The following is a 20,891-nucleotide window of genomic DNA, read 5'->3' as shown; positions in this document are numbered from 1 at the left end:
TGGTGTGCCGTGAGAATTTTTTTTCTAATAGAAAGTATGTGCCTTGACTCAATAATGGTTGGGAAACATTTTTCTAGAAGAATACCAGCATCCAATGACAATGAAAGAGGTCATTTATTCTACGCCAAGTTGACTTGTGGCTAAATAAAAACACCAAATAAACCTTGGCTGTGTGGAAAAATACATTTGCAAATCCTTTCCCAGTACACATTCAGGTGAAGGCAGTACAAGCACAATATTAGTGGAGCCTATTCCCATGTATTTGCACTGTTCTCCAATGAATAAAGGTTGAAAGGGATTGGCAATTTATTGCATCTATTATTATCATTACGCTCTCAAGCTATTAGACAGCATCAACACTTTTAATGACGATATTTGTGCATGAGCAGATAAGACACCCGTGCCTCACCACATCAGTCTGCCGGGAAAAACGCTGCAAGAACGTTACCTTAGTCAGTGTATATGCCAGCCCCGTGTGCAATTTCCTAAGCCTTCTTTACAAATACAAAAATGTATATTACACATGTTTAACAGAAGATTAAAAGACCCGGTAAAAAGGAACGAGACAGCACTAATGACGTTGTGGTGACGTGGCTACATATCCTATGTTGGGGTTGCTTTTAGTGCAGGAGTAGAACAGAGGAGGAGGAGTCTCTAAGCGGGACAAGAACAGGTACTCCGGGTTGGGTACAGCAGTCAAAGCCGACTGAGGAACATCCCCATCGCGCCAAGGGAACAACCGACAAACGAAAACCGAAGAACGACAAGAGAAATAAATATTCATATGATATGCCCAAAGTGGAAAGTGATCTGTTGCATTCTCCGGAGAGAGTGGAAGGGAAGCGAGGTCCACTAGAGGGCCAGCCAAGGGTGGCGCAGGCAGTCGGCCGCAGTGGCTCTCTTGTCGGGGACCAGCTCCAACATGGGAAGCAGGAAGTCGGCGAAACACTCGGCCTCTTGGCGGGGCCACTCGTACTTGTCCACCAGCACCTCCAGCAGCCCCCATGGCTTCAGCTTGGTAATGTGCTTCAGGTCCCCTGCGCACACAAAAATGCTTTTACTATCTAGTTATGCTGATTTTTTTTGTCCATGTAGTTGAAAAAAAAAAAAGACAGGTGTTAAAAAAGGCACGACGATCTTCACCAGATAAGAATGCACGAAGCGCCTCTCGCTGTTCAAAATTCAACAAGGAAACGGGGAGTAATTCTGCAAGCGTCCATTTGTCTGTTAGCTTTGTTTGTTTCCCTCCGCCATCGGCGCTTATTGATTTCGTCCCGCCCTAAACATCGCCCGATTGGTCCGACCTAGAAAAGGTCGGCTGAAAACATTATCAGCGGGAGCGGCACAAGATGTATTCTCCAGAGTTTGTGAACTCACAAATACCGCGAGAATTCAGCTTGCTGGCAAGGATAGTATTTAGTCTTTTATTGTTTGGATGGATGCATGTGTCAATGATTTTTTCTTCTCTAATATTACATGTCCATCTTGCATGTTTTTAAATCAATTCTGCAACACTTTGGTCAACCCTGTCGTTATTAAATATGATCTATAAATAAATCTGGATTGAATAAATTAGCTTAGATATTAATCCATTCTCATTATCTAAAAGTTTCATTAATAATTAATTTCCTTAATTGATTTACCTATTATTTGATATAAAAAATGGTTACATGTATGTATAAAATTTATTTTTCTACCAATAGTTTCAAATGTATTATTTCAATAACCATTTATTTAACGAGATAAATGAATTTAAAAAAAGAAAAAAAAGATAATTACCGTAATTTCTGGACTATAAGCTGCTAATTTTTTCACTTGCATTCGACCCTGCTGCTAATACAACAGCGCGGATTATCCACAAGGGGCGCACTATAAAGGAAGCGCAAGAGCGCCGGGCAGAGCATAACCAAACCAAGTGAGCCCAAATACAGTAGGAGAGAGAACGAGAGCGAGACAGTTTGTCCCCTCATTATGGAAAAGAAACCAAGAAGTGCATATGATGCTGCATTTACGGTAAAGGCAATCGACCTGTTCAATTCTGACGAAGACAGCCGTGTTTTTATGAATGCACCTTTATGCCGTGTTACCGGCAAACTTTTAAAAATGGACTTAATTAGGCCATTTGACGTTAATGCCTTGTCAAGGGCTGTTAAGTTTTACTCTGTTGTTATACTGTACTACTACTGTGACTGCAGGAAGTGCGCTGTATTATTTGTGCACCTCACATATGCTGTTCAGGCGTTAATAACTGGGACGCTTTGCGTTCCCAAACAGTCATCTGTCCCGACAATCCCCTCCGTGGTAGCGGGAACCCTTATATACCAGTGCGGTAACATTAAAACACCTGCGGCTTATAGTCGGGTGCGGCTTATACATGGACCAGTCTGGAGTAATCCCCAAATTTAGCTAGCGTGGCTTATAGTCAGGTGTGCCTTATAGTCCGGAAATTTCGGTACACTTTTACAAATTTGGAGGGGAAAACGGCTTAATCAATGCAATAAATATTAATTGATCGTGTCAATCTGCTCTCGTTAGATTGGCACTTTGCCCACCCCTGGTGAGTTCTGTAACATCACTAAGGCAATGAAACCTCTCTCAGAATTAGGACTGCAACTTACCATTACAATGTTACCTCAGAGTTTGAACACAATTCATTCCTGTGAAGTGTTCAAAGTCCGAACTGTTCAACCTCCAAAACATTTTTTCCCATAGGAAATAATGTAAATGCAATTAATCCGTTCCCAAGCTCCAAAAACAGAAAATTCCCATTTTAATTTCTATTTATGTAAAAAAAAAAAAAAACTGTGCAGTATTTTAAACAATAAAAAAATACCTTACCTTTTTTGTTGTGGTGTGATGGCATCAGTGTATGAAAAATGCTGTGTTAATGCATGCTGTAGTTCAGTGCTGAGTGTATTTTAAATTGGGCATATTGTTAGGCTACTAAGGAGTCCTGTGCTGTTTAGAGTCAGGCACGTTGTTGAACAGCAGGGGGGTCCTTATGCCAGTATTTACGGAAGTAGTCAAGGTAGTTACAACGGCATGATAATATCCTTCCTAAATCCACTGTGGTTCGTAGCACTGTAGGTTTTTTTTTTGCTGCTACTGGCACTGTTGTCTTTCTTTGGGCCCATGTCGAGGAAATTGTTGTGGAAAAATCAAAACGCACTCGCGAACGTACGGAGCACCTAACAGGAAATGAGCAGCGCTTCGTCTCCACTACCGCAACGTTAGCATTCAGCATCGCTTGGCTTCACTCGGCTACCCTATCAAGGTATGTTCAGCTTTGCTTGGGTGTTCAAACTCTGAGGCATTTTTTTTTCGACGTTCGATTTGTACGAGTTCCGAGACGTTCGAACTACAAGGTTCCACTGTATATTCATAATTCATAAATCTGTTTATCTATTTTTATTTTATTTTTTTTAATTATGTTTTCATTTTTCAATATTTTAATTTCTATCCCTATATAAAAAACGGGACATTATTTCAATTAGATAATGCAGAAAATGCACATAAATATATAAATTCCGCTTCGGATTTGGTTTGTAATTTGCCAAAAATGTTGAGCATCATTTCTCACACTAATAGAATGTTTACGGTTGAGACTTGCAAGGTCTCTAAACAATAACTATTAAAATAGTGATAAATTGATGTAATTATCAATTACTTGTCAATTAATGAATTGATCATTGCACCTCTACAATCAATAAATAAAATATATACTACTGAGAAGACAGATCTTTTTTTTTTTTTTTTGCGGGGATGGGGGGGGGGTTACCTTTCTTGGTGAAAAAATCCTTGGCATATTTTCCATTCAATATGATTTTGCGTGGGACACTCCCCAGCAGCTCAATGATCAGCGCTATGTGGTCTACACCACACACACAGTTGCAAGGGGGAGAAAGACAAAGACAACGGAGAAAACAGAGTGTGAGTGACAGACAAGTGGCATACCTTTCTTTGTGAAATATTCCTGTGAGTATTTCCCACTCAGAGCATAGTGGCGCGGAACTCGACCAAGCAACTCCATCATGAGAGCAAGGTGGTCTGGAGACAAGGCCCGTCAGAAGCAGAGCAACGAGAAAAGGCGTGCGTGGAGGAGAGAGGAGATGGCAAACAGTCACATGGAATGCCGGGCAATGGATGAGGATGACAGCCTGGCATGGTAAGCAGCGCATTGTATGGGAGGCCGTCATATAAGAATGGCAAAACAAAAGCGATTGCATCATCAGGCAATTCATTTTCACTGAAAGACAAAAATAACTGCTAAAAAGTATGGCTGTTGATTCACAGAAGAGCATTAGGTGTGCCATTGGATTAACCCAACTTCAATGAATTGCTCTTAAAGGTATTTATTTAGTACCAATAATGTATCTTTGTTGATCCATCTATACCACTGACCTACAGTGACAGGTTGTCATTCAAACAACCAAAAGATTTCACACTATGTGAATATGTGAGTGACACAAGATCATCATTATTGCAGTATGCAGTACCGGTAATACCCCCCCACTATATCGCAGATTTTTCTGTTACAACATAGCAACATTTTTTTTTCTATAAAAGGTCTCTACATCACAGATTAGCACCATTATCACAGGTGGGTTTGCAGCTCCACAATGAACAGGATGGTCACTTTCCATTTTGTGACATTTTTGGATGATTTGAGATTTTAAAATATGCACTTTGTTCCAATCAAGGTTGGGCAACACTGAAAAAGCCTCACTTCACACCTCTGATACACAGCATAAAAGGAAAAAGGTGTGTCAGGTAGCAAGCAACAACAAAATGGACTACAGTGAGTTGAGTTTTCAGTTATAAGTAAGAGAAGACGAATATCCACAGAATGTTAGTGTCAAGCAGGCGCACTTGCAGAAAAATTCTTGACGGTGTCAAGGTGGAATGTCCACAGTGCTGTGTTATGATTAAAGAAGATGGTCCGTTATCAAGTGGATGCAAAACAGACATGCGACTTATGCCCGTTTCCATCTGTTCTTCTTTTGCGACTATTGAGAAGGGACTCCGCCGCTGTAGGTGGCGGTATACACCATATAGATGTGATCCACCAGTAATTTAAAAGAAGAAGAACAGGAAGCAACTGCGCCGTGCGATGACATCGTATGAGTTTGCTTTTGTAATTCTTGATCATTTTCTTTGTGGGTTTGCATCTAAAATGGCATTAATATTCGCTTCTTTAATTAATTCCAAAAAGATTTCTGTTTTGTCGTCCCCCAAACAAACCTTACTTTATCGTCCGACATTGCTTTGTGACTACAAATGTACGTGTGGCATAATATCCGGTCAAAACGTGTGACGTGTATCCGGTCTTGTCAGTGTTTATTCGCAAAACCATAGCCAAAATTCACATTTTCCTTTTTTCAATACGCTTCAAAATACACCCTCCTCTAAGAGTAAAAAAATTTGCGAATTTTGGGCCTTTTTTCGAATTTCTAGCGTTTCCAGTTTTATTTTCGCATTTCTTTAAAAAACTTGAATAAAAATGGGTGGATGTTAACCCCACTATACATACGTAGACACTGTACTGAGCACTGAATGCTATGTAGAATTTGCTGCCATATTGGGTGTGGAAAAGTGAAGCAATTGGTGCAGGTGCCTCATACTGTAGATGTGCAGCAACCATTTTACACTCCTTGCCAGATCACACGGGCCCAAAGACTGAGGAATTACTTGCAAGTGTGTGACAAGTTGGTAGCTTTAAACACTCATTATATCATTGGAAAAATATATACATTAGTTTGGTGTTTAACTACTGCATATCGTAAACTAAATCTAAGGAGTAAACGGGTAATTATACAATCAAAGGTGAGTGACGTTTTTGTTGCTATCCTATCCGTATGTATGTGTGCACTGTGCATATGTTATACATATATACATATGAAATCATATGTATCAGCATGTGTTAAGGAAAGAAATACACTAAGATTTGGTAAAAGATTTGCAAATAAAGGAAGTTGCAATTGAAAAAAGCAGCAGAGTATGCAAGGAAACAACGTGAGCGCATGCTGACATGCTAGAGCAGAAACAAGTTGGAACAAAAGCATGAGGTTAAATGAATAATGAGGAGGAGGAGGGTCTGACAAGGAGGCGTGCAGCATTATAAGATGAGGTAATGAAGCTGTTGATGGCCCTGTCTCCAGTACTCAAGAATCAGGAAAGGAGGGGGCTCACAGGAATGACGGTGACACGACATCACATTATATATTTTCTTCTCAGCATCTCTTTTTCTGCTCTTATCTGACCCGTGACTTAACTGATCTTTAATTGAATAGTAGCATGGGGATATTCAATAGAAGTGTAACAGCTAACATTTAGGCCAATTTAACAGGTCACATGTAGTAATAGTTACTGTGTGAAAATGTGTGCAATTCAAGCACAAAATAACATGTCAGGTAACTCCAGATCTAGAAGATGTATGAAGAACAATAGGGAATGGTGAGGACGAGTCGTACCTTCATCCCTGGAATAATCTTCACCAGAGTGTGGCTCAAACAAGTAGTCTCCTGTGACGAGTTCAAAGGCCTGAGGTGACAACAAGATCCTCATCATCATTACCATCAACACGAGAATCCACAAAACACTTCCCTCCCCTGTAGCTGCACTGGTAAAGGGCTTGTCAGGCTGCATTAGTTGAATATCAATATTTTGGTGCGATGTCCGGTACATTTCTTACCATGCAGGCCGCGCTCCAGATATCCGCCGGTGTGCTGTAACCTGCGCCAATGAGTACCTCTAAGGAGCGGTACTGCCGTGTCTGGATGTCTTCGGTAAAGTGCTTGTGCTGAGAGCAATGCAGAAGAACAGACAATAATGAACGGAACCTTCTTCCACATTTGGTGGTCAGCGTCAGTATCAGTGTGACATTACTAAAGCTTTTATTGATGAACAACATGTTTGCAAGGATGACTTTAGAATTTCCTTTTAATTCTAATGCATTTGCAAGGGCATTTTTTGTAATCCATTTTTTTTTTTTTGAGACTTCTGTTCAAAGCACATTTCCCCTGATGTGACTGTTAAATGCTAACACTAACAACATGGCTGCAAACACAGTAGACCTAGTTTACAAAGCGGTGTCAGTCAGTGTCCAACATAACTATTAGGTCACTATATTTAGCAACTTTACCAACCACCATTTTTTTTTATTGACTTGCGACTATTTCACGCCATAAAATAGACAACACGTGCAGAATCATTTTCACATGGCTTTGCACATTATGTTTGTAAGAAAAGGTGCCTGGTGGTGGTCAATCACAGAGTCAATGGTGTTGACCATCAAACCATTCAAATGTTACTTAAGTAATCCTTTTTCCATGTTAGAAATTTATGACCCAAGGTCTGTGCTTCACCTTGTCTCACCTGCCAAATTTGAGAGAGCAACAGTGGTTGTGGTGCTACTCTTGAATCAGCCGAGCCATGCATTTTGAAGTCTCCTTTCATGACGGAAGCGTGGTTGCTAGTGTGTGCCTACGACACCACCAAACATTCGTACCATCCGTACACCAGTGTGAAGAGCACTGGATTATTAGCGGTAAAGAGTCAAATATCTATTTCTTTTATTTCTGTGGACGCTGATTCAGAATTTGTGAATTTGTAATCGTTTTTGGCATAAGGAGAAATAGAGCGCCCCCCATCCCTACCGCCACACACAAAAGGATTTGAATAAAGTCTTTGTTATTTGCTTTTTCTGCAGGCGAAAGAGGAAAAAATTTATTAAAATGGGAATCCAGAGATTTCATTTTAAGGCCATATCAGCCAGCCCTATCACGGAAGCTTAAGCTGTTCTATTCTGGTAACTGGATGTCACTGGGTGTGTTTGTGTTTGGACGGCCTGATGGGTAATCAGGAAATCCCTCAGGTCACAATAGGACGACTCACCACCCAGCAGGCGTTTCCCAAGTCTGCAATCTTGACCTTGATCTTGTCTGCGTTGATTGGCTCAAGGGGGTTGACTAGCAGGGATCCCGCCGTTTGCTTGCCTAAATCAGAGCACAGCAATAAGAAAGCACTTGGAAGAACATCACAGAGAGGGTGTGTGCTTTTGTCAAACTGACCATTTTGCAGAATATCCCCACTGCCATCTTCTCCCTGCTCTCGACAAATGTTCTCTCCCAGCTCCTCCTCCAGGCGGACAGAAAAGTGCCTGGCAGACACCCCGCTGCAGTGAGCATCTTCAATGTCAGCGTGCAGTTCCTCCTCGAGGTCAGCACAGTCCAAACCGTTACAGATGGTATGGTGTTTTTTCTCTGCAACATTGCCATTATGTTGGTCTTGTTCTCTCCACTGGGGTAGTCTCCGCTCCACCTCCGCATGGCCATTACAGTTCAGCTCGGATAACCCGTCCACATTCACGCCGCTCTCTGAAACCATCAGTGAAGGAAAAACATTTTTCACACAATCCTCTGCTGTAATTCATTGATAACAAACCACAAAAGTGTGCCGTGAGATCATCAGGTATGTCATGGGAAATTTGCCATTTTGTGATATTTTAGCTTGGTGATGTGCCATGAGATTTTTCTATTTTTCATTATAGAGGTAGGAAAAGACATATAACTTCAAGATTTACAGAAAACAATACAGTGAAGCAATGAATGGGTGAACCTGGACAAAAGGCAAAAAAAAAATTGCAAATGACTTGTAACCTTGTGCATCTTGGTTCTCCACATCCTGCAGAGACCGCTGCCTCAGAGGAGCACATGCCCGGCCCTTTGGAGATTCTGGCTCCTCGTCAACATCCTCATCTTCCTCTTGCGTCCCTGTGATCTTCTCCATCTCCTCCAAGTCCATGATGCACTTTTCCAGCAATGCTGCCTGTCGCTTTTGCTTCTTTTTTAACTTCTTTTTCTTGTTTTTAGACATTTTTACAGTCTGTTGAAGAACAGACAACATTTTCAATCTTGCGTTGATGTGGGTGCAATATTGAAAACAAGGTATCTGCAGGGCCACATACGTCCTGCTTCAATCTGGTCAAACAAACGCTTACATTATCAAGAGACCTGTAATATTCATTGCATTAATTTAACCATTTTTTAGAATCAGCTTTATTGGCCACATAATGTAAAAAAACACACAATTTGTCTCCACTAGTATGAATCACACTAGTATTGCCAAGCAACTACCACAAAAAAATACCATATACTTTCGTAGGACGTGCCACATAAGTACAGAGAGCCTTTACGTAATATAAGAGTACCATTAGTGCTGTATTACCGACCAATAGCAGCTGTGCAAACGATGCGGAGAGTCATCAAGCTAAATTAAAAGAACCAGTAATACAATAATTATAATAAAATGACAGTTGCTCAGAGAATGCAGAGAATCGTCGCGCAATTTAACATCGTCCCTAACAAACTGGTTTAATAGAGTGTATTTATTCATTTGTATTAAATGTGTATTCATTTCTCTAATTAAATAATTGGTTAATTGATTTATTGCAAATGATGAAATTTTACATATAGTACAATATTTCATGCAATTCATTATTTAATTATAATTAAATTATAAATAATATACAAAAATAGGAACTCATTTACACTTACATTTTACCTTCTTTAAAATAAAATAAAAATAAAAATTTAGAAATATGACCTGTCTGTATTAAACATTAAATGTAGGGGAACTAAGCACAAAAGTAACAAGAAACAAGAAAAACAAGTAGTTGCCTCCACTATGCCCAAATTAATCAGAAAATACAGAAATGCTGCTTACTGTCCCTGAGGCATTTTTAAGACCATCGAAGAGAAGATTTAATGCGGATAAAGCATCATCGGAGCATAATTGAGGCAGTGGGAAATTATTAATTAATTAAACACACTGTGAAAGTGAAATTTGCCAGAAAAAAAGTCTCACCTGTTTTGGAGCAGGTGCTGTGCTAACTGCAACAGAAAAAAAAAGAATGTCATCAATAAGAACACAGTTGTTAGCAAGTCTGCATGGACATCAGAAGCAAATTTCGTACTTGCTGAGCCCGAGGGAGGCGGCGCTCCCGCCCGCTGCCATTCAGTGGCTTCTGCCGCCAGCTTCCGGACGTATGGCTCTTCAACACTCATCAGAATATTCTCCGGCTTGATGTCTGTGTGGATGATCTGACACTTTGTGTGCAAGTAGTCGAGGCCTTGAAGAACCTGAGAGCAAAGTTGGGGTCTGACAACCAATCCAGACTGCTTGTGTTGAACTTGATATTTTGCATGCACAGCTAATATGATGAAGCGAATCCATCAATGCAAGATGAATGTTTGAACAATATGAGACAAAAACCTGAAACTGAAACACTATGATGAGTCATTAACGTATTAAGGGTGTGACAGTGTGTGGTTGATTTGCTCACCTGTCTAATGATGCTCTTTACACAGGGTAGAGGTAAACCCTGGTAATTTGATTTGATTATCCACTTCAATAAGTGATGCCCCAAAACCTCAAACACCATGCAGACGTCTGAATAGAAAACGTTAAGATCACAACAATGATAAACATAGTTCCCCTCCAGGATATCTTGAAAGTCTTGAGATTCCATTGAAGATTCATGACACATTTTAGCAGGCAAAAAAAAAAAAAAAAAGGGGATGTAAAGATATCCCAACATTACGACAACCGAAAAACAAAAATGAGAAATGCTTGGCCGAAAACTGAAAAAATGCCTTAAAAAAATTATGCCATTTTTTTATCATTGCATTTATTATAATTTGTTAAAATTATAATATTATTCTAAAATATTTAGGCCTATTCAGCACTGGCATTTTCACAAAGCACACACCATAGACATGTTGGCGAATGGTACATTTAAACACCAAACGCGAGGTGAGCAAGAGCATTTTCTGGCGGTGCAATTGCACTTTATAGTCAATGTACACTAGTACGCACCGGCAGGCACGGATGTGTGTGGCGCGGTACGAATGACGCATTTGTTTAGGGTTAGCATTCACATATTCACCTATGTTTATAAATAAATAAATAAATTTCTTCGCACTAGCCAATCGGCTTTGGGAATGGACTGCAAAGTGCACACACGGCGTCCTGTACAGATCTGTAGTCACCCACAAATAGTGGTAAGTGTTTACTAGTGCTATAGCGCTAACATTAGCTTAAGTATTTAGCACGGCCACCAGAATGCAAGTGAAAAAGTGGAAGTGTTCAAGGGGCTCTCATCAAAGAAAAAAAGGAAGGTGCTGCAGGATAAAAAGTGGCTCACCTCTACTACAATAGGGTCATTATTTAAATCATGTTCGTGACAAACTTTACGCTATAGAGTATAGGCGTATTTATGCCAAAACACGTCGCAGCGGACTTTATGAATGAGTAAATGAAATTTCGTGTGTGTCTGAATGGTGGCAGGGACAGAGAAAACCTCAAGGTTCATTGTGAAAAACCTGCAACCGACCAGGTTTGGTTCATGGAACATGTTACTACGGTAACTGACCGAGAGCTTAAATTACCTCTTTTTATGAAACAGGCTAGAGTTACCTCTTTTTCTCTGGTTTGAGTTACCTCCCTTTCTGAAACGGAAAACTCAGAGTTTCCCACATATCAGGGTTTCTTGACCCAGAGTTCTCACTAAACCTGTTTTGTGAAATAGACCCCAGTTCTAAGCAGCGCTCTCTTTTTAGACTCGCTGAAATGCTGGACAATACTATAGTTTACCAAGCGACACCCCTCTCCTTCTCCAGTGTGCACAATGAAGCTGCCGGTACTCAAAAATGCCAGCGAGCAGCGGGACGGATATTCACAATCGAGTTTGGTGTTTAATTCAAACAGACGCTTGCTTGCAGCGTTTTTTTTTTTGTGTGCTTGCGTCACCAGATCCTCTTTCGGTCATATTCTTTCAGCTTTAATTTTATTTTGGCCGAATGCCCAAAATGACTTTTTTGCCATTTTTGGTCGAAAATTTTCGGTGGCCGAATATTCGGTGCATCCTAGTTACACATCCTTAATGTTTATAAAAATAAAGCTGGTGGGACTTGCTATCTGTCCAAAATGCATTGTGCCAGAAGCTTTGTGGCTTGTCAATAAGGTTTTTTGCAATTTGTAATCTTTTTTTTTTTCATTTGACTGAAGGTTACCAGATATTTGCCCATGATTGTACATGCTGCTGGTTGCAACATTTGCATAGGTCTATTGTTGTTTGCTTTTTAATGAGTGCAATAGTAAATTGAGAGCTAGCAAGTTTTAAAGAAACACTGTTGCTCCTTAACATCCTTGTCATTTGTCTCCATCTTTGGTTTATTTTTAAGGCATAGTGTGCACTCGAGTCCTTGCTTGTGGCTGTATTCTCCTTTACCTTTTTTTTTATTTTATTTTTTTAAAACAGGATCTTATTTCTCCAAGTAGTGCAGATAGTGGAAGCATCATGTTAATATGTTAATAATGCTTGATGGGTCAAACGTGAATCAAAATGGATGGGTGAGTGATAAAGGATACGGGTTCCGTTGACACCAGAGATCTTAAAGTCGTCCAACATCTGTACCACCATCTCCCGTTTAGGATCGTCGGGGTCCGAGTTTCTCACCTGTGCACAAAGAACTACAATCAGTACTATACTGACATAAAAATATTTTTAGTATGATGATGAAATATCGACTAAAGAGGAGCCAAGCGCTGTTGAGTGCATTTGTAACTGTTCTTATTAACGGATTGACTTACAGACTTGAGAAGTTTGATCTCATCTACGGCTGTTTCTGTGTAATGTTCTGCACTCTTGACCACCTTCATTGCAACAAACCTCTTCATCCTACGAAACATCGATCAATAATATATATCCAATATGGGTTAGCTGCCACTGGAACACATCCAAGTGTAAAAGCTGCAGTGAAAATTGACAGCAAAGTTCCTTACTGGATGTCCCAGGCGAGCCACACGGTCGAGAAGTGTCCCCAGCCGAGTTTCCGAATGACATGATACTTTCCATTGTAAAGGTCGCCTACTTTTACATGATGGTAGCCCCCTGGAAGAGGAAACCGTATTTACGTCCAAAGATCAGGTCAACAGAGCCATGAATGATATGAACAATCTGTCAAAGAAGTTAATTTGACAGGCAAGGTAAGAGGAAGGTTTCAACAAAACTCACCTTTGCAATAGTCATTGGGATCCTCCTGCTCTTCATCGTCAGAGCCCAGAATTTCCTCGGGTTCTTCAGGTTCCCGGGGCGAGGCTTCGTTTTGGGCCTGCTGACGACTTCTGGGATTTGCCGGCTGTCTGTAGACAAGCCATAATTCTGAATTTACAAAAGCTAGTAAATAGTAATATTGACCTTTCACTAACAATGCCAGAGAGGCAACAATTATTGTGTGTGAAGTTAGGAACTACTTCACTACTTTTAAGTCGTTTGGCCACAACAAATGAATGCCCATGTACTCAACAATGGACTGGCCAACGGTCAGCCAGCTAGCCGCTACATCAAGCTAAAGAGTCAAGTCAACTTTATTTATATAGCCCTTAATCACACAAAAAGTCTCAAAGGGCTTCATCCATTTTTATCTGATTATTTGATTGGGGTAATCAGCAGAATAATCAATTCTAAAAATACAGTATTTAATAACTGCAGCCCTAATGGGGAGAGTAAAAGGTGCATTTTAAAGTCAAATTAAGGTGTGTGGAGACTAAGCGGCTCAGTATTGCCTAGCTCAATTCATGTGAGCTTGTGAGAAAGAACACACCCAAACCAAGCATACAACTATCAGGTCCTGCATCCAAACCAGTTGAAAGAATAACACAGACTATAAACACACATACACTCCTATTTTTAAATGCCGATGTTGATACCTATATGAAAGCCTAAAAAAAAAAAAAAAGTCTAATTTGTGTATTCCAACAGTTGAGTTGAGAACTCTAAACTGAAGAGAACAAAATAGTGGGACGTCACATCCACCACCACGTTGGAGATTAAAGCCACTCTCCGTGGGAGGCCAGAAAGCAGTCATCCCTGACATATTCCATGCAAACCGTGTGGTAAAAAAATCCTAACGCTAAATGCAGGGTCTTTATCCTGCATATCATTTTTTGGGGGGGGCTCATCTCTAGAACCTAGCTAGTGTTTTTTTCAACTGCAATTACGGTATTACTGCATGGCAGCAGGGTGACACTGTATCAAGACCAGTGGGTAGTGACTCCTAAAAACATAGAAGAGTCTTGAAATAGGGGTTTCCTTTCCTATTGCAAATGTGGTGGAATTGTATTGTTTTTTTGTTTTGTTTTTATGTTAATATTGTTGCTTTTGTTACAAAACATATCCAATTCATCAGAAAAATAATAAGCGGACCTTAATAAAGTAACAGTTACAATGGTGTCTTTAATGTCACTTTTTTCAAATCTTTTCTAATCTACCGGAACCCCAAACACGTAGCCAACGGTTTTGATCCCCAATGGCTTGTCAAATTCAACTGGCTCCAACAATGCTTAGCAATATACAGTACGCCAAATGCATGTGGCCCTGCACAGGAATCACTTGCTGATGCTCTATTGAGCTGGAAACCCTGAAAGCGTCAGCAGCAGCAAATTACCAATGGAAAAAGAAATGCACAATATCAAAGGTAGAACCTAACAGTTTACTGTAAAAGTTACAAATAACTAAAGGCTGTTTAAATGTTTTGCTTATTGTGTTATTTTTAGGGATACACTGCACTGGACTGAAGGAGTACAAGAGTGCATTTTAGCAAATGAAAACCAAAAAGCCTTAAATGTTTAGCCTCAGGCTGTATAATGTGTCAACAAAATGCCTTATAGCAATTTGAACTACCATTTAAGGGCCACATTAAGCTAAGTGAAGTTTAGTGAGTGAGTCGTTAACTTTGTACATATTAACAGTACACACACCTGCCCCTTTACTATATTTAATTTACTAGCAAACAGGGTCTTCTGTATTTAAAATCAGCATGTTGTTTAAAGAAAAACAAAATGAATGTAGACGTCACCCAAAAAAATGCTTATTTGAGTCAGTGAGGGTGCAGTCTATATGTTTGAATGATCAGAATAGTCAATTTGAGCCAAGGAAAACTCTGGCTAAATGTGTGTTAATAAAGTGACACACACACACACACACACACACACACACACACACACACACACACACACACACACACACACACACACACACACACACACACACACACACACACACACACACACACACACACACACACACACACACACACACACACACGCACGCACACACACACACACACACACACACACACACACACACACACACACACACACACACATCGCGAGTTGCGCCGCAACATCACCATGGCAGGCTAAACATTTTGGCTCAGCGTAGCCATGACAATGACCTGAGGTGGGTGCGAATGATCAAGCCATTTCAGGTTGTGCAGCGTAGCATGCGGTTTTATCTTGTAAGACTGCAAAAGTGCTACGGTGTGGAACAGACACATGCAAAGAAATCTCTATTTGTGTGATGTCAATTTTACATTTAGAGTGCTGCATTATTGTTTTATATAATGAGCATTTTTCCCCCTAAAATTGGTCACCGTATTTTTCAGCTTTTTTCCATAGTTTGGCTGGTCCGTGGATGTCGCATGCTAAACTAGTGAGCTAACTGGGGAGATGTTCCCTGGTGGATTAGAGTGAGTAATATACAATGGACTTAATGTGTCCTGGAAATTACTGTGTGGATGGCGTACAATGGTGCGAGGTACCGGCAATGCCTAGGGGCAAAAAACAAAAATTTGTCGACCATTTTTTTGTGGCTGAGATTTTTTTTCCCCCAGCCCTACAACCAGTGTAACCCAGAACAAATTTGGATGCAAATTTTCTTGACAAACCATATTCATTTTTTTCATCTGACAACCAGAGTTACTCTTTAAACATGGCCCTTGAGGACCAAAGTTAACAATACTTATACATCCAAAACAAAACGTGTAGGAGAATGAAATACTGTAGGTCAGAAAATGTCAAATTCAGTCGCGTCTTTGAGGAACAGAAACAACTATAAAGCAAACATTTCTTAAAGGCGGAACCGAACACTGTGCACTGATTTGGGGCTTCCGGGCTTGTTCTTATATTTCTCACAAGTGCCATGGATGGAGAGAGGCACCATAGGATGTTGCTGATATACACTTAGTATATACAGTTTAGTTTTATGTGCCACTTTATTCCATAAATTAATTTCTCTGATGACACGCTATCGTCAGCTTGCTGCAGGCCGGCAGTAGCCCACTGGACTATTTCTCAGAAATAGAGAAATTTGTCCAGTGGTGTGACCGGAATCATCTTGTGCTCAATGTGGGGAAGACAGAGGAGGTGATATTTGATCCAAAAACTGTTGGTGACCACAGGCCAGTCGTCATTAAAAGCAACCACATCAGCCAGGTGGGTTCATACAGGTATCTGGGGGTCCACATCGACAACACACTCAGCTGGAGGGTACATGTTGGAAGTCTCTGCTCCAAACTCCAACAGCGTCTCTATTTCCTACGCAGACTTCGGGTCTATGGATTGGAGCAGAGGATCATGCTGTTGTTCTACCGGGCTGCATTGGAAAGTATCATCAGATACGGCATTGCGGCCTGGTACGGCAACCTGACTGTGCAGTCAAGGTCACAGATTGCCGGTCTGGTGCGGACTGCCATGAAGATCATGGGGGTCAGGAATCATCCTTCCCTACAGATGCTTTATGACCGGTCCGTCACCGGACTGGCACAGAAAATTGTTACTGACCCGACTCACATTCTGCATCATGAGTTCCAGCTACTGCCTTCCGGCAGGAGATTCAGGGCCCCCAGAACCAGGCTGAACCGCTACAAGAACTCATTCCTGCCGACATCCATCAAACTGCTTAACAACCGACATTAACCCAGTGCAATAAGATATATGGTGCAATGGTGTGTGTGTGTAATATATGCAACCGTGCTGTACATACTCATGTATATATATATATATATATATATATAGGAGTGTGTGTGTGTATATGGGTGTGTGCAGTCCTCATGTATGTACTTCTCTACACATGTACACTTCTGTGAAGACTTCTGGGAAGTCTTCTACTTATTGCTGCACTTCTTATTTATTTAATTTTAATTTTATCTCTTTCTATTCTGTTGTTTCCTCTTTACTGTAAACTGCAGCTCCAGGAAAAAGTTCCCCACGGGGAAAATAAAAGTATATCGTATCGTATCGTATCGTATCGTATCGTATGAATACAGTATGTCCAGCCATGCTTCTGTGGGTTGATGTGTGCTTCTTTATTTCTGCTCTTTATACAGTATACAGCTTTTTGCAGCAATTTGATTTTTTGGGGTGTGTCTGTGGGAGGTGGGGGATAAAACAATCAGTATGGTAAAGGAAAATTCAGTGTTGACTTTCTAATTGTGAATGGCAATTATAACAACAAAGTATTCAGTAGGGATGTGGGGAAAATGGTTATCTTGTCATCTTGCATTCTCATAAAGCTACTGTTCTGTTTGTTTGTTTTAACTTATCACCAAAGCAATGAAAGATTTAAGTGTTTTATTTCAATCATTCTGTATTTTTCTTAGTGCTAGTGGATGAATATTGTAATGTAGTGTTAAACTGGACAGTTAATTAGCTTTTCATGATTTTTTTAACATAATTTTTTCTTTTTCAATGAATTTAAGATGATGTGCACTGCTTCTACTAATATGCCATTGCCAACAGCCAACTTTGCCAGATTAGCCACGTTTCTGACCCATCTTATGACTCATTTTCAAATAACTACAGTATAGCTACTTTGTTTGTTTAAAAAAAACATTTGAATGACAGTAAGCACAATCAAGTCCAAGTGCTGATGAAAATATGTGGACTGTAAGAGGAGAAACAAAAGAGCGCAAAGAGCAGGCAGTAGCAACACACTGAAGTGGGATGAAGCTCACTTTTTGCACGTCTTCTTGGCTTTGCCCCTCTTTTTCCTCGCCTGAAGAGCCAAAACTGTGGAAATAAGAGGGAGATTGTTTGCTTTATTGTAATTTGACCGATTCATGCGACTGTACTGTTGACACACACACAGATATACACACAAACACAGCGCAAAGAAGAGAAAAGTATTCTACTTGCAAAGAGCAAATTATCGGTGGACCGTTACTCTACCGATACTGTACATCTGTACTTGGGTTAAAAAATGTTAAATGTGAACTAGTATGACACCGATACTACTTTACCAACCTGACATATACGAGCCATGTCAGCCACGTGGAGACATTTTTAGGTAAACATGGATTAAAAATTATACTCTGCAAAACGGATGCTGTGCAAAGGCGACGACGGCTGCCATCAGTGTGAATAAGTATTACTTCATTTGTGTTGTCAAAGCTATTATTTTAAGAATAGTATTTCTAGAAGCAGCCTTGTATTTCTTTTTACTCAATTTTATTTTTTGATTGTCACATAGAGCTAACATGACCCCGATGTAGCCATAGTATTCAGGCTGTGACACCCCATAACTTAAGTAGCTTGTGTTCCAGACATATTAGAAAAACATGCAGTTGGATGATAAATGCAATTGTCAACAATGACAAGTTGATACGGTACTCTAAAAAGTGCAATGTTTGAGTGAGGGTTATGCCACGTTCAAGAACAGTTTGTGTTTTGAACAATATTTTTACTTAAAAAAAATCATTTTCATCACAATTACAATAGGTATCAGCGAGTACTCAAACTAATAATGTGACAAGCCATCTTGATGGGAAAAAAACAAAACCTGTAATTTTCAGATCAAAAGCCTCTAAAAACGTTCTATAGGCAAAATAAAACAAGTGTTACCCAAACAGACAATTTTTCCCACATACAAAGCTAAATTTCTCCATAACTCTTTATCCTTTTTTTTTTTTTTTTACTTGTTGCATTGTACTCGGGTTGACGTGGCCTTTCCAATCAGACTTTGCGTTTCACTTTTTTTTGCGGAAATCCTGTCACATTGCTACTCAAACACAAATACTTAGTATTCAGTGTTTCTCACAGATTTTAAATCAACTTGGGTAGGTGGACTCTGGCAGGAAGAGGGGTCTCAGTGATGTTACTTCGTCTCATCTAGCCTCACGATTCACAAAGTGACAGCGAACTAACATTACATGCGGTATATCCGGTCACGACACGTTTTTGTTTTTTAAACATATTTTTAATGAATTTTCTTGAAAATTACTTGGGTGGTGGCCAGTTTACTTAGGTGGCCCACCCAAGTATTAACATGGTGTGGGAAACACTGGATTGGTGCATCACAAAGGCGAATATACTGCGGTCAACCTTTGCCAATTTGCAAACTGGAACATAACTTAAATTACTGGCTGAAAAGGGCCCTGGTCCTTGTACGTTTTCTGGCAAACAGCCTAAGCGTTGGAAAAAGGTTTGAACCGATGTACGATATAGTTTAGAACAACCAGTTAAGTCATAAAGACCAAACATGTATGCCATCAAATAATCATTTTATGTTGTCCTAAAACGTTTAGTAGCCTATGTGTACTGTACATGCAGTACAGCAGTAACTTTATATAAGAATGAGAATTGGGAGTTATCGTTGATGCTTAGCTATAAGTAGGGGTGATTTTGAGCTATAGTTAACTTGAAGTTGTCCAAATCGTCTGATTTCAGCGTCTCAACAGCAAATAATCACTGATATCTATAGTCCTCCATTAAAAGCAGACTGATTATCTTATGTTTCGTCAAAATAAGGCATTTTCCGTAACATAATCTGTTTCAAAAAGGTGGGTGAGTACAACATCAATCTATCTCGTGTGATATTGTTCAGCTGTTGTATTTTCACTAAACAACACCAAACAATAACTTATTACCAGCACTCGAGGAAAATTTGGTTGTAATACACTTTAATACAAAATGAAACAACATCCAATCATAATTAATGGAATGATAATAGAATAATCCATTCCAAAAAACATTTTATAGTGACAGCCCTATCTGTAATGTACATCATTTACTTTTAAAGGTAATACTGGATGATGAGTATGTATGTAATAATTAAAATATATAGGATTATAGTTTGGTGTACTGTATATTTACAGTAATGCGGGAGAAGATTTTATGGGTGGGGGCGTGTACTATTCGTTAATTTTAGACCCGCGAAGACCGTCGGCTCAATTTATTTTCAGATTTTAGTTTATATACTATACTGTACACACAAAAGAGCCATCATCAAAAGTCTGACACTAGCACCCTCTCATCCTATTGTAATATTGTACAGCACATTAAAGCGCAAAAGCCAACCACAGGGGTATCGAGCTGACAAATTTTAGCAGGTGTTTAAATATTAGACACGTGTGCGAATAATCACGAAATGAACAGCGTGTTGGTGCAACAATTTGGAAAAGTCGTCGTTGATGTCAGAGAAAGAGCGAGAAGCTTCTCTGTGCCGAGCTAATCCTCACAAGGCTAACGCTAGCTCGCCGCGACTAACCGTACGGAACAAACGCACTCGATTAAAACATTTCCGCGCGTCTGCGTCCAATAAATTTGCCCGTACACGAGATGGAGCAGCGATTACATGGCGTCACGCTCGTCTACCAATGTTTCACCGACAACGTGGGACAAACGTTTACCTTTTCTCTCCATGTTGTAGGCAGCAGCCGTTGCTTCACTTTAGCTGTAAGATGTTAGCTACAGCGCCAGTGACCGAATGTTCTGCGCATGCGCACAGCGTGACAGGTGACAGCTGGTGACATCAACGGCGGATCTGCTCCAGCACTGCGCATGCGCGCAGCAAAGTAAACTTTGTCAATGTCAATGTTTCATTTACGCCATAAATTAGGGATGACTAAACATCAAGGTAGGAAAAATATAAAACAAAATCACAAAACCTGTCAATACATATATTTTTAAACGGATTTATTGTATTGTATTATTAATGTATTAAATAAGACTGAAAAAAATGCATACTAGTTATAAAATAGTGTTTAATTAAA

At 39.9% G+C, this 20,891-nt stretch overlaps 1 protein-coding gene across 2 annotated transcripts; it reads right to left on the bottom strand.

Annotated features, from left to right (window-relative positions):
* Positions 1-95: 95 nt before the first annotated feature.
* srpk1a (SRSF protein kinase 1a) lies at positions 96-20,659 on the bottom strand. Of its 2 annotated transcripts, none has more exons than XM_077582022.1 (16): positions 20,529-20,659; positions 17,856-17,910; positions 13,076-13,203; positions 12,844-12,952; positions 12,652-12,739; positions 12,430-12,517; positions 10,343-10,449; positions 9,974-10,139; positions 9,865-9,890; positions 8,658-8,883; positions 8,070-8,375; positions 7,894-7,994; positions 6,692-6,799; positions 6,471-6,540; positions 3,955-4,047; positions 96-1,037 (listed from the first exon to the last, which is right to left on the bottom strand). In XM_077582022.1, the coding sequence occupies exons 1-16, from the start codon at positions 20,539-20,541 to the stop codon at positions 853-855; spliced, it is 1,869 nt and encodes a 622-aa protein (XP_077438148.1). In that variant the 5' UTR covers positions 20,542-20,659; the 3' UTR covers positions 96-852. The 2 variants fall into 2 exon arrangements, with proteins under 2 accessions (XP_077438148.1, XP_077438158.1); XM_077582032.1 differs by lacking the exon at positions 3,955-4,047 and adding an exon at positions 3,779-3,871.
* Between the last annotated feature and the right edge of the window lie 232 nt (positions 20,660-20,891).

This window comes from Vanacampus margaritifer, chromosome 1 (assembly GCF_051991255.1).
Source record: "Vanacampus margaritifer isolate UIUO_Vmar chromosome 1, RoL_Vmar_1.0, whole genome shotgun sequence".
NCBI lineage: Eukaryota > Metazoa > Chordata > Actinopteri > Syngnathiformes > Syngnathidae > Vanacampus > Vanacampus margaritifer.
This window is presented reverse-complemented; position numbering and strand designations above follow the sequence as displayed.

Excerpts from the sequence above, each read along its gene's own strand:
- srpk1a (XM_077582022.1), bottom strand. Across the intron at positions 12,740-12,843 it reads TGGCTCGCCTGGGACATCCA|GATGAAGAGGTTTGTTGCAA; the intron begins GTAAGGAACTTT and ends GATGTTTCGTAG. Across the intron at positions 10,140-10,342 it reads TAAAGAGCATCATTAGACAG|GTTCTTCAAGGCCTCGACTA; the intron begins GTGAGCAAATCA and ends CTTTGCTCTCAG.